At 46.2% G+C, this 18674-nt stretch overlaps 1 protein-coding gene across 1 annotated transcript in view; it reads right to left on the reverse strand.

Annotated features, from left to right (window-relative positions):
* Positions 1-18674, reverse strand: part of NUP88 (nucleoporin 88) — a 249669-nt gene that overhangs the window by 136713 nt on the left and 94282 nt on the right. The window contains exon 11 of the mRNA XM_069226670.1: positions 17571-17729. Within this exon, the coding sequence (XP_069082771.1) occupies positions 17571-17729 (159 nt within the window). The remainder of the gene's footprint in view (positions 1-17570; positions 17730-18674) is intronic.

The following is an 18674-nucleotide window of genomic DNA, read 5'->3' on the forward strand; positions in this document are numbered from 1 at the left end:
TTGCCACACAAAGTAGTTTTGTTCAGTGTCAGGAACTACAGTGGCAATCAGTGACGTAACGAAACTGGAGGGTGCCCCTTTGCAAAGAACATGGAGGAGCCCCCTCTCCAGACTCACTCAGGGCAGGTGCTGTGCTGACGGGGCCACCTGGAGGGCGGCTGCGGGGCCTTTGTTATGCCGCTTGTGGCAACGTGTGCTTTAAGAGTTCAAAAACTTTTTTGGGGGGGGTTTGCCAATGTTTGTTACAATGTTGAAGGCCTGGTAGCTCCCACAACAATAAAGTGTTACAAAAGCCATGTCAAAACAAGACACGCATTGATGAAACTAAAAGACTTATAAAAATAAAGCAGATCAGTTGGCTTTGTCAGTGTTTGTTTATTTTCATGCTTCCCATAATCGTGTTGAAAATGGTTACACTGATTTTTCCATTAGAAATATTTTTGGGAAATACTAGCATGTATCAACACATTTTACTAAATGACACTTCATTTGCATATAATCAGAGAGCATTCTGGGAGCATTATACTTAGCCTCTTAGCCTAAACTTTTCAAACGTGTGTACACGTTTTTTTTTTTGTACTGGAACCAACGTCAGTAGTGAAGTGTGACCTTAAAACATTTATTTACAGCACGCACCCTAATAATGAAGGCTTTCAAATAATGAACCATAATGAAAATGTCACTTACCCAGTGTACATCTGTTCGTGGCATCAGTCGCAGTAGATTCGCATGTTCTGCAATAGCTCGCCATCTGGTGTTGGGCCGGAGTGTTACAAGTTGTTTTTCTTCGAAGAAGTCTTTCGAGTCACGGGACCGAGTGACTCCTCCTTTTGTCTCCATTGCGCATGGGCGTCGACTCCATCTTCGATTGTTTTTCCCCGCAGAGGGTGAGGTAGGAGTTGAATTGTAGTAATAGTGCCCATGCAATGGAGTGACTAAGTATGCACCTATTTAAGGTTGAGATGATACATATATAAATAATTGAAGGTAACTTCCAAACTGCTACAGGCTCCCGGGGAGGCGGGTGGGCACATGCGAATCTACTGCGACTGATGCCACGAACAGATGTACACTGGGTAAGTGACATTTTCAGTTCGATGGCATCTGTCGCTGTAGATACGCATGTTCTGCATAGACTAGTAAGCAGTTATTTCCCAAAAAGCGGTGGATCAGCCTGTAGGAGTGGAAGTAGTCTGAAATAATGTCCTTAATACGGCTTGACCTACTGTGGCTTGTTGTGCGGATAACACGTCTACACAGTAGTGCTTGGTGAATGTGTGAGGCGTAGACCATGTGGCTGCCTTACATATTTCTTGCATTGGGATGTTTCCTAGAAAGGCCATGGTAGCACCTTTCTTTCTGGTTGAGTGTGCCCTTGGTGTAATGGGCAGCTGTCGTTTAGCTTTAAGGTAGCAGATTTGGATGCATTTAACTATCCATCTGGCTATACCTTGTTTTGAAATTGGGTTTCCTGCGTGAGGTTTTTGAAATGCAATAAAGAGTTGTTTAGTCTTTCTGATGTTTTTTGTTCTGTCAATGTAGTACATTAATGCTCTTTTGACATCTAATGTATGTAGTGCCCTTTCAGCTACGGTATCTGGCTGTGGAAAGAACACTGGAAGTTCCACTGTTTGATTTAGATGGAACGGTGAAATAACCTTTGGCAAAAATTTAGGATTGGTCCTTAGGACGACTTTATTTTTGTGTAGTTGTATAAAAGGTTCCTGTATAGTAAACGCCTGAATCTCGCTTACTCTTCTTAGGGAAGTAATGGCGATGAGAAATGCCACCTTCCAGGTTAGGAACTGTATGTCGCAGGAGTGCATGGGTTCAAAAGGTGGACCCATAAGTCTAGTTAGGACAACATTTAGGTTCCATGAAGGAACAGGTAGTGTTCTTGGTGGTATAATTCTCCTAAGGCCCTCCATGAATGCTTTAATGACTGGTATTTTATATAGGGAAGTTGAATAGGTAGTTTGCAGGTATGCAGATATTGCTGCAAGGTGAATCTTAATGGAAGAGAAAGCTAGGTTAGATTTTTGTAAGTGAAGCAAGTAACCCACTACATGTTCTGGAGTTGTGTGTAATGGTTGTATTTGATTAATATGGCAGTAGCAAACAAACCTCTTCCATTTACTTGCATAGCAGTGCCTGGTGGATGGCCTTCTTGCTTGTTTTATGACTTCCATACATTCTTGGGTAAGTTGTAAGTGCCCGAATTCTAGGATTTCAGGAGCCAGATTGCTAGATTCAGCGATGCTGGATCTGGGTGTCTGATCTTTTGGTTGTGCTGTGTCAACAGATCTGGCCTGTTGGGCAATTTGATGCAGGGTACCACTGATAGGTCTAGCAGCGTTGTGTACCAGGGTTGCCTCGCCCAAGTTGGTGCTATCAATATGAGTTTGAGTTTGCTTTGACTGAGTTTGTTTACCAGGTAAGGAAGGAGAGGGAGAGGAGGAAAAGCGTAAGCAAATATCCCTGACCAGTTCATCCATAGGGCATTGCCTTGGGATTGTTTGTGTGGGTATCTGGATGCGAAGTTTTGGCATTTTGCGTTCTCCCTTGTCGCAAACAAGTCTATCTGAGGTGTTCCCCAAAGTTTGAAATAAGTGTTCAGAATTTGGGGGTGAATTTCCCATTCGTGGACCTGTTGGTGATCTCGAGAGAGATTGTCTGCGAGTTGATTTTGTATCCCTGGTATAAACTGTGCAATTAGGCGAATTTGGTTGTGAATTGCCCAATGCCAAATTTTTTGTGCTAGCAGGCTTAACTGCGTGGAGTGCGTCCCCCCCTGCTTGTTTAGATAATACATTGTTGTCATGTTGTCTGTTTTGACGAGAATGTATTTGTGAACTATTATTGGTTGGAAAGCTTTTAGTGCTTGAAAAACTGCTAGAAGTTCTAGGTGATTGATATGCAGTTTTGTTTGATGTACGTTCCATTGTCCTTGTATGCTGTGTTGATTGAGGTGTGCTCCCCACCCTGTCATGGAAGCATCTGTTGTTATTACGTATTGTGGCACTGGGTCTTGGAAAGGCCGCCCCTTGTTTAAATTTATGTTGTTCCACCACAGAAGCGAGAGGTAAGTTTGGCGGTCTATTAACACCAGATCTAGAAGGTGACCCTGTGCTTGAGACCACTGAGATGCTAGGCATTGTTGTAAGGGCCTCATGTGCAGTCTTGCGTTTGGGACAATGGCTATGCATGATGACATCATGCCTAGGAGTTGTAATACCATCTTTGCTTGTATCTTTTGTGTTGGATACATGCGTTGTATGATGGTGTTGAAATTTTGAATTCTTTGTGGACTTGGAGTGGCTACTCCTTTTGATGTGTCTATTATGGCTCCCAGGTATTGTTGTACCTTGCGTGGCAGAATTTTGGATTTTGTGAAATTGACGGTGAACCCTAGTTTGAAGAGGGTTTGTATGATATGATTTGTGTGATTTGAGCACTCTATTAACGAATGGGCCTTGATTAGCCAGTCGTCTAGATATGGGAACACATGTATCTGCTGCCTTCTTATGTGTGCTGCGACTACCGCTAGACATTTAGTAAAGACTCTTGGTGCGGTTGTTAATCCGAAAGGCAGTACCTTGAATTGGTAATGTATTCCTTTGAATACAAACCTTAGGTATTTCCTGTGCGATGGGTGTATTGGTATATGGAAATAAGCATCCTTGAGGTCTAAAGTTGCCATGTAGTCGTGCAGTTTTAGCAATGGCAATACTTCTTGTAGTGTGACCATGTGGAAGTGGTCTGATTTGATGAAAGTGTTCACTACTCTGAGGTCTAGGATTGGTCTCAGTGTTTTGTCCTTCTTTGGTATCAGAAAGTACAGTGAGTATACTCCTGTGTTTATTTGTGTGTTTGGCACTAATTCGATTGCATTCTTTTGCAATAGTGCCTGCACTTCTATCTCAAGGAGATTGGAATGGTGTGTTGTCAAATTTTGTGCTTTTGGTGGTATGTTTGGAGGGAATTGTAGAAATTCTATGCAATAACCATGTTGGATAATTGCTAGAACCCAAGTGTCTGTAGTGATTTCCTCCCATGCTTTGTAATAATGACCTATTCTTCCCCCCACTGGTGTTGTGTGGAGGGGGTGAGTGACCTGTGAGTCACTGTTTAGTAGTAGGGGCTTTGGGGCTTTGAAATCTTCCTCTATTTCTAGGGAATTGCCCTCCTCTATATTGTCCCCGAAAACCTCCTCTATACTGTCCCTGGTAACTGGACGGTGTGGCTTGTGAGGTGCTGGCTTGTGTGCTTTGACCTCGAAACCCCCCTCGAAAGGGCGTTTTACGGAATGTGCTGTAATTCCCTCTGCTCTGCGGGGAGTAGAGTGCGCCCATGGCTTTGGCAGTGTCCGTATCTTTTTTGAGTTTCTCAATCGCTGTGTCCACTTCTGGACCGAACAGTTCTTTTTCATTAAAAGGCATATTGAGAACTGCTTGTTGAATCTCTGGTTTAAATCCAGACGTTCGGAGCCATGCATGCCTTCTGATAGTTACAGATGTATTAATTGTCCGTGCAGCTGTATCTGCAGCGTCCATGGAGGAGCGGATCTGGTTGTTGGAAATGGTCTGTCCTTCCTCGACCACTTGCTTTGCCCTATTTTGTAAGTCCTTGGGCAGATGTTCGATGAGATGTTGCATCTCGTCCCAGTGGGCTCTGTCATAGCGCGCAAGTAGTGCCTGGGAGTTCGCGATGCGCCACTGGTTTGCAGCTTGTGCTGCGACTCTTTTGCCAGCTGCATCGAACTTGCGGCTTTCTTTATCTGGGGGTGGTGCATCTCCAGATGTGTGGGAGTTGGCCCTTTTCCTAGCTGCTCCTACAACAACAGAGTCTGGTGGCAGCTGTGTAGTGATGAAAACCGGGTCCGTAGGAGGCGGCTTATACTTTTTTTCCACCCTTGGTGTGATTGCCCTACTTTTGACCGGCTCCTTAAATATGTCTTTTGCGTGCCGGAGCATACCAGGGAGCATAGGCAGGCTTTGGTATGAGCTGTGGGTGGAGGAGAGTGTGTTGAACAAGAAATCATCCTCGACCTGTTCTGAGTGGAGGCTTACATTGTGATATTGTGCTGCTCTAGCCACCACCTGAGAGTACGCGGTGCTGTCTTCTGGTGGAGATGGCTTTGTAGGGTATGCCTCCGGGCTGTTATCTGACACTGGGGCGTCGTATAGGTCCCATGCGTCCTGATCTTGGTCACCCTGGCTCATGATGGTGTGAGCTGGGGAGTGTGATGGAGTTTGTGCTGGTGAAACGTCAATCACGGGCGGAGGAGAGGGTGGTGGTGTAACTCTTTTCACCACTTTTGGTTGTGGTGTTTGTTCCGTCTGGAACTCCAACCTCCTCTTTCTCCTAATGGGGGGGAAGGGTGCTTATTTTTCCTGTCCCCTGCTGAATGAAGATACGCTTTTGCGTATGGTCCACATTAGTTGCTTGTAGCTCTTCCTCAAACCTATGCTTCTGCATTTGGGAGGTTAGCGAGTGCTCTTCTGTATAAGAGCCTGAAGCTGGGTCGCTTGCAGTTTGTTTCGGCATCGAAACTTTGTCTGCGTGTTTTTTCGGCTCCGAGGTGACTTTTTTCCTTTTCGGGGCCGAAACCTCTCGGCGTCGATCTGTTTCGGTGCCGCTGTCTCGGCGTCGAGCCGTGTCCACACCGGCATCTCGGTGTCGAGGCTTGTCTCCAGCACTTTCTCGGTCCCGAGAAGGCTGCGTGCCGGTGTCTCGACCGGAGTCGGACGATCTCGGCACTGTTTGGGCCTTTTTCGGTGCCGACGGTCGGTCACCGAATTTATGGGTCGAGCCATGGCCTGGTGGCAGTGGCGTCCCCTGGGCCTTGTAAATGTTTCTGTGTGTGGTTTTCGACGTCTTACTCACGGTTTGTGTATCGTCGAATCCTTCGGAGTCTGAGTCTTGGATCGAGAAGGTACCTTCCTCTTCCTGTTCCTCGAACTCCCGTTGGGCTGTCGGTGCGGACGCCATCTGAAGTCTTCTGGCTCGACGGTCTCGGAGTGTTTTTCGGGACCGGAACGCACGACAGGCCTCGCAGGTGTCTTCGCTGTGCTCAGGTGACAGGCACAGGTTGCAGACCAAGTGTTGGTCTGTGTAGGGGTATTTATTGTGGCATTTGGGGCAGAAACGAAACGGGGTCCGTTCCATCGGCGTTCTTCAGCACGCGGTCGGGCCGACCAGGCCCCGACGGAGGATCGAAAAACTACCCCGAAGGGCACCGGAGCTCTTCGATCTTCGATGCGGTGTTGAATGTAAGTACGCCGATCCCGAACGCAACAATACCGACGAAAATCTTCCGAAATTAGCTAATTTTTCGTTCCGAAACTCGGAGCGACAGGAACACGTCCGAACCCGATGGCGGAAAAAAAACAATCGAAGATGGAGTCGACGCCCATGCGCAATGGAGACAAAAGGAGGAGTCACTCGGTCCCGTGACTCGAAAGACTTCTTCGAAGAAAAACAACTTGTAACACTCCGGCCCAACACCAGATGGCGAGCTATTGCAGAACATGCGTATCTACAGCGACAGATGCCATCGAACATACAAGTTCGAACAGCATTATCTTTTGGAAACACATTACCTCAACTGCAGAGAGTTCAACTCTCTGTAAACAGGCAGCCAAAGGGTTTGTGTTGCAGGGGGTTGGGCCTACTTGTCCCAAGGACAAAGTAAACATAAAAACTTGTTGCCCTTGACCCCAAACAAGATGTCCCGGGCGTCGGGCGATAGGAATTCCACATCCCTGTATCTGTTTGTATATTTGAATTATGTGACTTTTGTGCAATTTAACGAACTCCAGTAACAAAGGAATGAACACAAAAATGATTCTTATATAAATTTACAGTTTTAAAATTTGATTTCCTATTAGGTCATAAGATTAATTGGCACCATCAGCACATAATTGTATCATAAAGTGCATCTTTTCACTGCGCCCCTGGCTGGCTTTAATGGCGCACCTGGAAGCCGCGGCGCACAGTTTGGGAACCTCTGCCCTAAGGAGGTGGTGTCTGACAGAGGTACCAACTTCATGTCAGCATACCTAAAACACATGTGGAATGAGTGTGGAGTGACTTATAAATTCACTACACCATATCATCCACAAACTAATGGCCTTGTTGAGAGATTCAACAAGACATTAAAGGGCATGATCATGGGGCTCCCAGAAAAACTCAAAAGGAGATGGGATGTCCTCCTGCCATGTCTGCTTTTCGCTTACAGAGAGGTGCCTCAGAAGGGAGTAGGATTCTCACCCTTTGAACTTCTGTTTGGCCACCCTGTAAGGGGACCACTTGCTCTTGTTAAAGAAGGCTGGGAGAGACCTCTTCATGAGCCTAAACAAGACATAGTGGACTATGTACTTGGCCTTCGCTCAAGGATGGCAGAGTACATGGAAAAGGCAAGTAAAAACCTTGAGGCCAGCCAACAGCTCCAGAAGTTGTGGTATGACCAAAAGGCTGCACTGGTTGAATTTCAACCAGGGCAGAAAGTCTGGGTTCTGGAGCCTGTGGCTCCCAGGGCACTCCAGGACAAATGGAGTGGCCCTTACCCAGTACTAGAAAGGAAGAGTCAGGTCACCTACCTGGTGGACCTGGGCACAAGCAGGAGCCCCAAGAGGGTGATCCATGTGAACCGCCTTAAGCTCTTCCATGACAGGGCTGATGTAAATCTGTTGATGGTAACAGATGAGGACCAGGAAGCTGAGAGTGAACCTCTCCCTGATCTCCTCTCATCAGACCCTAAAGATGGCTCAGTGGATGGAGTGATCTACTCAGACACCCTCTCTAGCCAACAGCAGTCTGACTGTAGGAAGGTCCTGCAGCAGTTTGCTGAACTCTTTTCCCTAACCCCTGGTCAGACCCACCTGTGTACCTATGATGTGGACACAGGAGACAGCATGCCTGTCAAAAACAAAATATTTAGACAGTCTGACCAAGTTAAGGAAAGCATCAAGGTGGAAGTCCACAAGATGCTGGAATTGGGAGTAATTGAGTACTCTGACAGCCCCTGGGCTAGCCCAGTGGTCTTAGTCCCCAAACATCACACCAAAGAAGGAAAGAGAGAGATGAGGTTTTGTGTGGACTACAGAGGTCTCAACTCTGTCACCAAGACAGATGCTCATCCCATTCCTAGAGCTGATGAGCTAATAGACAAATTAGGGGCTGCCAAATTCTTAAGTACCTTTGACTTAACAGCAGGGTACTGGCAAATCAGAATGGCCCCTGGAGCAAAAGAAAAGACAGGCATTCTCCACACCTGATGGGCATTATCAGTTCACTGTTATGCCCTTTGGTTTAAAGAATGCCCCTGCCACCTTCCAAAGGTTGGTGAATCAAGTCCTTGCTGGGTTGGAATCCTTTAGTGCAGCTTATCTCGACGATATTGCTGTCTTCAGCTCCACCTGGCAGGATCACCTGGTCCACCTGAAGAAGGTTTTGAAGGCCCTGCAATCTGCAGGCCTCTCTATCAAGGCATCCAAATGCCAGATAGGGCAGGGAACTGTGGTTTACTTGGGACACCTTGTAGGTGGAGGCCAAGTTCAGCCACTCCAGCCTAAGATCCAGACTATTCTGGAATGGGCAGCTCCAAAAACCCAGACTCAAGTCAGGGCATTCCTTGGCTTGACTGGGTACTACAGGAGGTTTGTGAAGGGATATGGATCCATTGTGACAGCCCTCACAGAACTCACCTCCAAGAAAATGCCCAAGAAAGTAAACTGGACTGTAGAATGCCAACAGGCCTTTGACACCCTGAAACAAGCTATGTGCACAGCACCAGTTCTAAAAGCTCCAGATTACTCCAAGCAGTTCATTGTGCAAACAGATGCCTCTGAACATGGGATAGGGGCAGTTTTGTCCCAAACAAATGATGATGGCCTTGACCAGCCTGTTGCTTTCATTAGCAGGAGGTTACTCCCCAGGGAGCAGCGTTGGAGTGCCATTGAGAGGGAGGCCTTTGCTGTGGTTTGGTCCCTGAAGAAGCTGAGACCATACCTTTTTGGTACTCACTTCCTAGTTCAAACTGACCACAGACCTCTCAGATGGCTGATGCAAATGAAAGGTGAAAATCCAAAACTGTTGAGGTGGTCCATCTCCCTACAGGGAATGGACTTTATAGTGGAACACAGACCTGGGACTGCCCATGCCAATGCAGACGGCCTTTCCAGGTTCTTCCACTTAGAAAATGAAGACTCTCTTGGGAAAGGTTAGTCTCATCCTCTTTCGTTTGGGGGGGGGGGGGTTGTGTAAGGAAATGCCTCCTTGGCATGGTTACCCCCTGACTTTTTGCCTTTGCTGATGCTATGTTTTGAATTGAAAGTGTGCTGAGGCCTGCTAACCAGGCCCCAGCACCAGTGTTCTTTCCCTAACCTGTACTTTTGATTCCACAATTGGCACACCCTGGCATCCAGATAAGTCCCTTGTAAGTGGTACCCCTGGTACCGAGGGCCCTGATGCCAAGGAAGGTCTCTAAGGGCTGCAGCATGTCTTATGCCACCCTGGAGACCCCTCACTCAGCACAGACACACTGCTTGCCAGCTTGTGTGTGCTGGTGAGAACAAAATGAGTAAGTCGACATGGCACTCCCCTCAGGGTGCCATGCCAACCTCTCACTGCCTATGCAGGTATAGATAAGTCGCCCCTCTAGTAGGCCTTACCGCCCTAAGGCAGGGTGCACTATACCCTAGGTGAGGGCACCAGTGCATGAGCACTGTGCCCCTACAGTGTCTAAGCAATACCTTAGACATTGTAAGTGCAGGGTAGCCATAAGAGTATATGGTCTGGGAGTCTGTTTTACACGAACTCCACAGCACCATAATGGCTACACTGAAAACTGGGAAGTTTGGTATCAAACTTCTCAGCACAATAAATGCACACTGATACCAGTGTACATTTCATTGTAAAATACACCCCAGAGGGCACCTTAGAGGTGCCCCCTGAAACCTTAACCGACTATCTGTGTAGGCTGATTAGTTCCAGCAGCCTGCCACAACCGAGACATGTGGCTGGCCCCATGGGGAGAGTGCCTTTGTCACTCTGAGGCCAGTAACAAAGCCTGCACTGGGTGGAGATGCTAACACCTCCCCCAGGCCGGAGATGTAACACCTGGCGGTGAGCCTCAAAGGCTCACCCCTTTGTTCCAGCACCGCAGGACACTCCAGCTAGTGGAGTTGCCCGCCCCCTCCGGCCACGGCCCCCACTTTTGGCGGCAAGGCCGGAGAAAATAATGAGAAAAACAAGGAGGAGTCACTGGCCAGTCAGGACAGCCCCTAAGGTGTCCTGAGCTGAAGTGACTCTAACTTTTAGAAATCCTCCATCTTGCAGATGGAGGATTCCCCGATAGGATTAGGGATGTGACCCCCTCCCCTTGGGAGGAGGCACAAAGAGGGTGTACCCACCCTCAGGGCTAGTAGCCATTGGCTACTAACCCCCCAGACCTAAACACGCCCTTAAATTTAGTATTTAAGGGCTCCCCTGAACCTAAGAATTTAGATTCCTGCAACTTACCGAAGAAGAAGACTGCTGAGCTGAAAACCCCTGCGGAAGAAGAAAGAAGACACCAACTGCTTTGGCCCCAGTCCTACCGGCCTGTCTCCTGCCTTCTAAAGAACCCTGCTCCAGCGACGCTTTCTCCAGGACCAGCAACCTCTGAATCCTCAGAGGACTGCCCTACTTCCAAGAGACCAAGAAACTCCCGAGGACAGCGGCACTGCTCCAAAAGAACTGCCACCTTGTTTCAAGTGGCAGATTTAAAGACCCCTGCAACTCCCCGCAAGAAGCGTGAGACTTGCAACACTGCACCCGACGACCCCGACTCGACTGGTGGAGAACCAACACTTCAGGGAGGACCCTCCGGCGACTCAGAGTCCGTGAGTAACCAAAGTTGTCCCCCCTGAGCCCCCACAGCGACGCCTGCAGAGGGAATCCCGAGGCTCCCCCTGACCGCGACTGCCTGAACTCCCTTTCCCGACGGCTGGAAAAGACCCTGCACCCGCAGCCCCCAGCACCTAAAGAAACGGAACTCCTGTGCAGGAGTGACCCCCAGGAGGCCCTCTCCCTTGCCCAGGTGGTGGCTACCCCGAGGAGCCCCCCCCTTGCCTGCCTGCGACACTGAAGAGATCCCTTGATCTCTCATTGGTTTACATTGCAAACCCGACGCTTGTTTCTACACTGCACCCGGCCGCCCCAGTGCCGCTGAGGGTGTACTTTTTGTGTGAACTCGTGTCCCCCCCGGTGCCCTACAAAACCCCCCCTGGTCTGCCCTCCGAAGACGCGGGTACTTACCTGCTGGCAGACCGGAACCGGGGCACCCCCTTCTCTCCATTGCAGCCTATGCGTTTTGGGCACCTCTTTGACCTCTGCACCTGACCGGCCCTGAGCTGCTGGTGTGGTAACTTTGGGGTTGCTCTGAACCCCCAACGGTGGGCTACCTTGGACCAAAAACTGAAACCTGTAAGTGACTTACTTATCTGTGAAAACTAACAAAAACTTACCTCCCCCAGGAACTGTGAAAATTGCACTAAGTGTCCATTTTTAAAACAGCTTATTGTGTTTTATGTCAAAAGTATACATGCTAATGTAATGATTTAAAGTTCCTGAAGTACTTACCTGCAATACCTTTCAAATGAGATATTACATGTAGAATTTGAACCTGTGGTTCTTAAAATAAACTAAGAAAAGATATTTTTCTATAACAAAACCTATTGGCTGGATTTGTCTCTGAGTGTGTGTTCCTCATTTATTGCCTGTGTGTATGTACAACAAATGCTTAACACTACTCCTTGGATAAGCCTACTGCTCGACCACACTACCACAAAATAGAGCATTAGTATTATCTCTTTTTGCCACTATCTTACCTCTAAGGGGAACCCTTGGACTCTGTGCATACTATTCCTTACTTTGAAATAGTGCATACAGAGCCAACTTCCTACAATCTGTTAAACACACAGTCAATAAATGAGACACACTCCAGAAGAAACTCAAGACCAATTTAGAAAAATAACAGATTTGTATATTCATTTATACACCAAGATCCTCAAGGTCAGGTAAATACTTTGAGTTAGCGATATTTCAAAACTCAGAAAATACAGTTGTCAGATTTAAGGCATGAGCCTCGTACGCGGTAATGTTATCCTGTGGGGAAAACATACCTGCACAGGGCTCAATACAAGCGACTTAGAGGTTTTCTAAGGTGCCCTATAGATGCATGTCATAATAAATACAATACTGGCATCAGTATAGATTTATTAAGAAGAAGTGTTTGATTCAAATCCCCTAGGTTTCAGTGAAGCCATTATGTAGCTTGGTAACTCATTACAAGTGCCCAGAACATACCATTAGATGGCTTGCCTGTTCACCTGTAATATCTAGTAATAGAACTACACATCACAGGAGCAAATATAAGGACCCCTGCCTTAGGGATTCAATGCCTGCTGTAGGGGTGACTTACATATATTTATTATTGAAAAACTTTGGCATGGCACACAGGGAGTGTGCCATGCCATATTGTCACTCATGGTTTGCACTATGACAGTCTGCATGCAATTTGTATGGGGTCCCTTAGGGTGCCGTAATACATAGTACAGCCCTTAGGGACCCTATTTGGTACCCATGCCCTGGGTACCAGGGGACTTACAGGGTCACTAAAGTGTGTGCCAATTGTATCCAATTGAGTATTTAGTTTTTAGGAGAAAGAAAAATGACATTGGAGCCTGGTTAGCTGGCTTCAGTGCACTGTCAGAGTTGAAAACCAGCAACTAGTAGTTTCAATGGAGGGCAAAAAAAGAGAGATAGTATGTGTCTAGTAGTTCAGGGAGAGGTTAAGAGTGTGTGTAAGAGTGTGTGTAAGAGTGTGTGTAAGAGTGTGTGTAAGAGTGTGTGTGTGTGTGTGTGTGTGTGTAAGAGTGTGTGTGTGTGTGTGTGTAAGAGTGTGTGTGTGTAAGAGTGTGTGTGTGTAAGAGTGTGTGTGTGTAAGAGTGTGTGTGTGTGTGTGTAAGAGTGTGTGTGTGTGTGTGTGTGTGTGTGTGTGTAAGAGAGTGTGTGTGTAAGAGAGAGTGTGTGTAAGAGAGAGTGTGTGTAAGAGAGAGTGTGTGTGTGTGTGTGTGTGTGTGTAAGAGAGAGTGTGTGTGTGTGTAAGAGTGTGTGTGTGTGTGTAAGAGTGTGTGTGTGTGTGTGTAAGAGTGTGTGTGTGTGTGTGTGTTTTGTTGGGGGGGGGGGCACTGCAAAGAGCCTGGCTTCCGACAGAGTTGAACACAGATTACGTTTTAAATGTGCTTACCAATAAATGGTAGCTGAGTGATGGGCCAGTAGTTGGTGAGGTCATCAGAGTTTAGTGTAGGTTTCTTTAGCAGTGGGAAAATCTGGCCTGCCTTGAGAGCTTCTGTGAAGATGCCTTGAGTGATGGAGGCATTGACAGTGGTGAGTAGTGGGTGAGAGAGCATCCCCAGAGAGAGTTTTGATGAAGGATGAGGAAGATATCATCTTCAGAAGAAGTGGCTTTAAGGGAGTTGAGTATGTTAGTGAAATCTGAGAGAGAGAGAGAGAGGGCTTTAAAGGCTCATCATTGATGGTGTTTATGGGAAACGGTTGGCATAAGAGATAAATCAGGATTAGAGTTGTTGATGTGCTGTTGCATCTCTTTTTATTTTTCACTGTAGAAGAGGTTGATTGCATTGCACTTGGACTGTGGACTGAGGAATAGGTGGGTGTGGCAGAAAACTGATGCAGTGCTTGGTGGGGGCCTCATTGATGGTATAGTACTCTGGCTGATGTGCTGAGCCGTCTGCATATTACAAAGAGGGAATTCATTATCATGAGGTTGTAGGGAGTTCTGTTTCATTCTTCTAGAGAACCAAAGTGTTTAAGTCTTTGGCTTGTATCTGCATGTTTTAATTCGGTCATGGATGCCCACTTAGTTTTCCAAATAAGTGCTGAAGTTGTTTAGAAGAGTGTTGACCGAGTTAATTAGGTGAGAGATGAATTCAAGCACCAGGTTGTCTATGGAGAAGGCTTTGAAGGACATGGAGGTTTGCTTTTCTCTATTTTGTGTTAGCTCTGAGTTGTTGGATGGACACAGAGAAGGAGATAGGAATGGCAAAATGGTCGGTCCAGTCCAGGTTTAAGGGAGCTTGCATTGAATTGAGAAGAACAGTTGATGATGTGGCCTTTAGAGTGTGTTAGTTGTGTCACATGTTCTACCAGATACAGCATGTCAATGAAGTTGACGAGGGTGCCTCACGTAAACCAAGAGGGTAGGAGGTTAGTGTGGGTATGTCTGATGGACAAGGTGACGAGGAAATCTGAGAATTCATCAATAAAGTCCCTTATCTACCCAAATGCCTGTAGATGAGGTGGAGGGCAGCAGTCAGAGTTGTAGAGATTGGAAATGGCATGTCAGCCGCTCCATGGAGTTTAGTATTACTTGGCTGCCGAGGGTGAAAAACTAGGAAGACTTATGGATAATAGCAAGGCCTTGACCCTTCTTAAGTGTGTTTGATCCATATGACTGATGCTGCAGCCTGTGGGAAGACGTGTCTCAAGGATGTGTGAGGATTTTGGGGTGAACTATATTTCTATCATTAAGAGGGTGTAGAGCTCGGAAAAGGTGATCAGGTCTGCAATGCCTAATGCTTGGAGTACTGCAGATCGAGTGTTAATAAGCACAAGTCGGAATGCATGTTCTGTAGGCTGAAGGTGAATACAGGGACTGGCAATAGGAGGTGCTGGGTGAGATATATGATTTAGCTTACTTTTCATGCTTCAGGGGGACGATGGCTCAGGCCCTACGTCCTTCCTGACCTAAACAAGAAATGCCCTTGTCTGTGTCTGCCCTTAGTTGGACACGTCCGGGGAATGGGATGCCCTGAAGGGTTGACTGAATGGGAAGAAGGCTGGAAGTGATGTCAATTCATGTGCAGATGAATGATAACAAATTAAGGCTTTTTGCCTGCCTTCTTTTATAGATTGTTTTGGTGGGAGAGCTCAACAGTAAAGCAACAGATTAAACAATGTATTGTCCAGTCTAGTGCTTATGTTCTGGGTTAAAAGAAATTACTTTAATCACATGCCATAACAAAATACTACACAGCACAATAAGGGGATTCAAACACGGAGTTGTAATCCTGTTTGCAATCTTCCCAGAGGTACACTCTCTTCAGTACCCTTTCCTTCTAACAGAGTTTCACAGCACTGTCAGTCTGTGGTAACACAAGAAATAGCACAAATTAGGCACAGGTGCATCTCACTCCGAACACCCCTACAACTTAGCTGCACTCAACATTTTAGTTAACTTTAGCCTTTTGAATCTTCCTGGTAAAGGTCTGAAGCTTGTAAAACAGATCTCAGTCTACTTCCTCAGGCTTTCACTTCAGTCAATTTAAGGCTCTGTGGTTACCTATGTTCTATGGTACCAGTTTGGGTGGTGAAAGACAGGAACATGCTTTGGACTTGCTCTTGAGGCGGCAACTCCTGAACTGTAGCAGCCGCAGCCTCACTCAAAACTGGATTGCTACAAGACATCAATGCTGCAGCTCACAAAACAGCACTCATAATGGGAAATAGCAGTCTCACTAGGTTGGGTGCATCCTGGCACTAGGATGTTTGATGCGCTATTCGGACCAAATGGGCCATGTCTCTGGCAGTTGCAGACCCTGAACAGATTAGGGTTTTTTTGCAAAAAAGTATACACAACTCTTAACGTCGGCAGCAATAAGGCCACTTTGACAGTGACACAGGAAGCGCTCAATAAACACATGATGCTTGCACTTTTAGACGTCTTAGTGTGTTTCATGGCAAGAACAGCTCATCGAAAACAGGGAACCGCTCCATTCATGGGTCGTTCCCTCATAGTCACTCACTTTCCAACGTTGTTCTCCATGTCAAAAACATACAGGGCTTCTCCTGGACAGTCTCTCCTCGTGCAGGGGGAAAAAAAACATTCCTTTCTCCTTAGCAGGCAGGCAAGGAGGTTTCAAGGCTCTAGGAAGACCCTCAGCTCCTCCAACAAACTTAAGGTGGCATTCCCTCACATCTATGAGACTAACTGTGATGCACATCCCTCCCAGGGTCACATAGCAGTCCTTAAAGCAGTTTGTCGAGCACTCCATTCCTTGGCATGAAAGAGTTGGGACTACAATTTTCTAGACAGGGGATGATGGCCCACTGTCTAAGGTTTTAGAACCTGTTTGCGTTGGTTCTCTTTTAAAGTGTAATTTCTTGGCTCTTCCTCAGACACTGCCTTTGGGCAAGGTGATAGTGCTCACAGTAGGTAGCAATGATGCTGGCTCCAGCGTGAAGTATCCAAATGAAATGGAATGTGTGATCTCTGCACCTGGTTGTCAGCCTTCCTGAACCAGTTCTTAGGAGTAGACAAAAGGGCAGGGTTCTGTAAAGAAACGTCCTCACCTTGAACAAAAAACTACAGTTTCTATCCTTCACTTCTACCATGTAGCAAATTCTACACATTACTTCAGTGTGTGGGACTTCACCATCCAGCCACATGAATACAGTCAATACACTTCAGCTGTCTGGGGAAGTTGTATCCACCCTTCATGCGCCATGCTAAGCCAGGGCTTCTTAAGAACAGTGGTGGTCAGTATCATTTACACCTGAAGGAAAATGTTTTTTTTTTTGCACTGGTCCCCTATTCTTGCCTCCTTTGTAGCTACTGAATGCTGGTTTTCGACTAGGACAGTGCACTGAGGCCTGCCAACCAGACCTCCGTGCCAATGCTCTTTCCTTAAAACAAGGTGATGTCTAATGGTAACACAATTGGCAAAGGACCTTAGCACCCCTGTAAGTCACTAGTAAATGGTACCCCCGGTACCTAGTGCATGGATACTAAAGAGGGTCCCTAAGGGCTGCAGAAAATCGTATGCCACCCCAAGGGCCCCACACACAAAATCCACATAGACTGCCATTACAGGCTGGGTGAAATGGTGCAAACCACAAAGTGAAAAAAACATGACATGGCACACTGTGTGCCAAGCCAAAGTCACTTCATTTAATTTAAGTCACCCCTACAGCAGGCCTTTGACTCCTAAGGCAGGGGCACATTATATTTTATGTGAGGACAAATCAGACTATTCCAGACCCTCAAAGCTAAAAGAATGGCTTGGGTGACATGTATTAGTAATTTTTTATGTACACGGACTTAATGAACAACTGTGGTTGTCTTCATCTCTAAATTAAACAGACCGTGCCACCATGTGAGTGCTGGTGTTGACAATTAAGTGCTGGGGCCAAGCACTTGAAACCACCAGGTCAAATTAAGCACTGCTGAAACACCACAATGTGTATCTCCACAGACGGGGCTGGGCATTCACACTGCAATGCTAACGCATCTTCTAATCATTAATATGGTTGAGCAGTTACAAACCTTTCTATCTGGCTGTAAGAACATCAAATGTGGTGTTTCTGAATGTGTCCCTTTGACCCAAAGTTAAACTTCCTATTACCACAACAGCATCTGGTTTCTGAGGCAAACACTGCAAGGATCAAAATTTGTTCCACAGCCCCCTCCCCCCAAATCCTCCTCACTGCCCACCTCTGCATACCGTAAGAGTGCAGGGTTAGCTGCACTGCGGCTCAAGATGCTTCGTATGTGCTTTTCAAATGAATCTTGGGACTCTGCCAGAATACGTAGTGGAGTTTCCTTAACACCACTGTCCATCTGAGAGCACAATAAAGGAGGAGAGGCAGGCCGTATCGTTGTTCTACAAAGTGAAACAAAACAATGAAACAATTTAGGTGTAAAATTTGTGAGTTCTTACCAAAAATGTAAAGAGAAGTGGTTATAAAGTGCAGAACAGCATTCTACCTTTAATTTTTCACAAAGACTATACTAAATTTACATTACATTTTGGCATTAAAATGAAACTCTTGGAAGTTTCCATAAATCTACTAGATGAATAAATGAGAAACTGCATTAAACAGTGCATTAAACACATCCCTGTCGAGCTGTGGAATTTCAACTACCAATTGGAAAAATAGGGTTTTATTTTTAAACCAGTCTCCAAATTCTGCTGCCTGGGCAGTTTCTAAATGCTCCCCTAACCCTTTCACTGCTCATGCAGTCTCGTGCTCAGCCATTTTTGCGATATTTGGGGAAGTTTGCATTTAAGCCTTCATACCTTTTTTCAACAAAGGAACCTGGGCCAAATGAATACCTGTTTTTGTCCACATTGTGGGTATTCTAAAGAAATCTATGGTTGTAAAATACCCTGGAGGGAACTGCCAAAATAACCAAAATATAGTTTTTGTGGGGCGAAAGGGTACGTTTTTAAAAACGGGAAATGTACTCTCCAAGAAAGTGTTTTTTTTTTTTTTTTTCTAAAAATGACATCAACAAAAGGTTTGTTTTGCTAACACTACCATGTTCACAACTTTCAGGAACAAGCAGAGTGGCATCATAGTTTTAGCATTTTTCTAAGTGGTACTCATATTTTCTTATTTCGAGGTTTCCACCTACTTGCTCGTTACAGTGGAAGCAGGTGTCAAGCCTACTGATGAACCCTGAAATCTACACAGTTCTCAAAAGGAAACAAAATTCCAAATTCAACAAGGGTCCATTTGTGCACAACACTCCTAGTGTTCCTAAAGGAAACTCATTTAGAGGGCATTTTGCTAGATGTGTATTTATTGCATACTGGCTTCAATTT

This window comes from Pleurodeles waltl, chromosome 3_2 (assembly GCF_031143425.1).
Source record: "Pleurodeles waltl isolate 20211129_DDA chromosome 3_2, aPleWal1.hap1.20221129, whole genome shotgun sequence".
NCBI lineage: Eukaryota > Metazoa > Chordata > Amphibia > Caudata > Salamandridae > Pleurodeles > Pleurodeles waltl.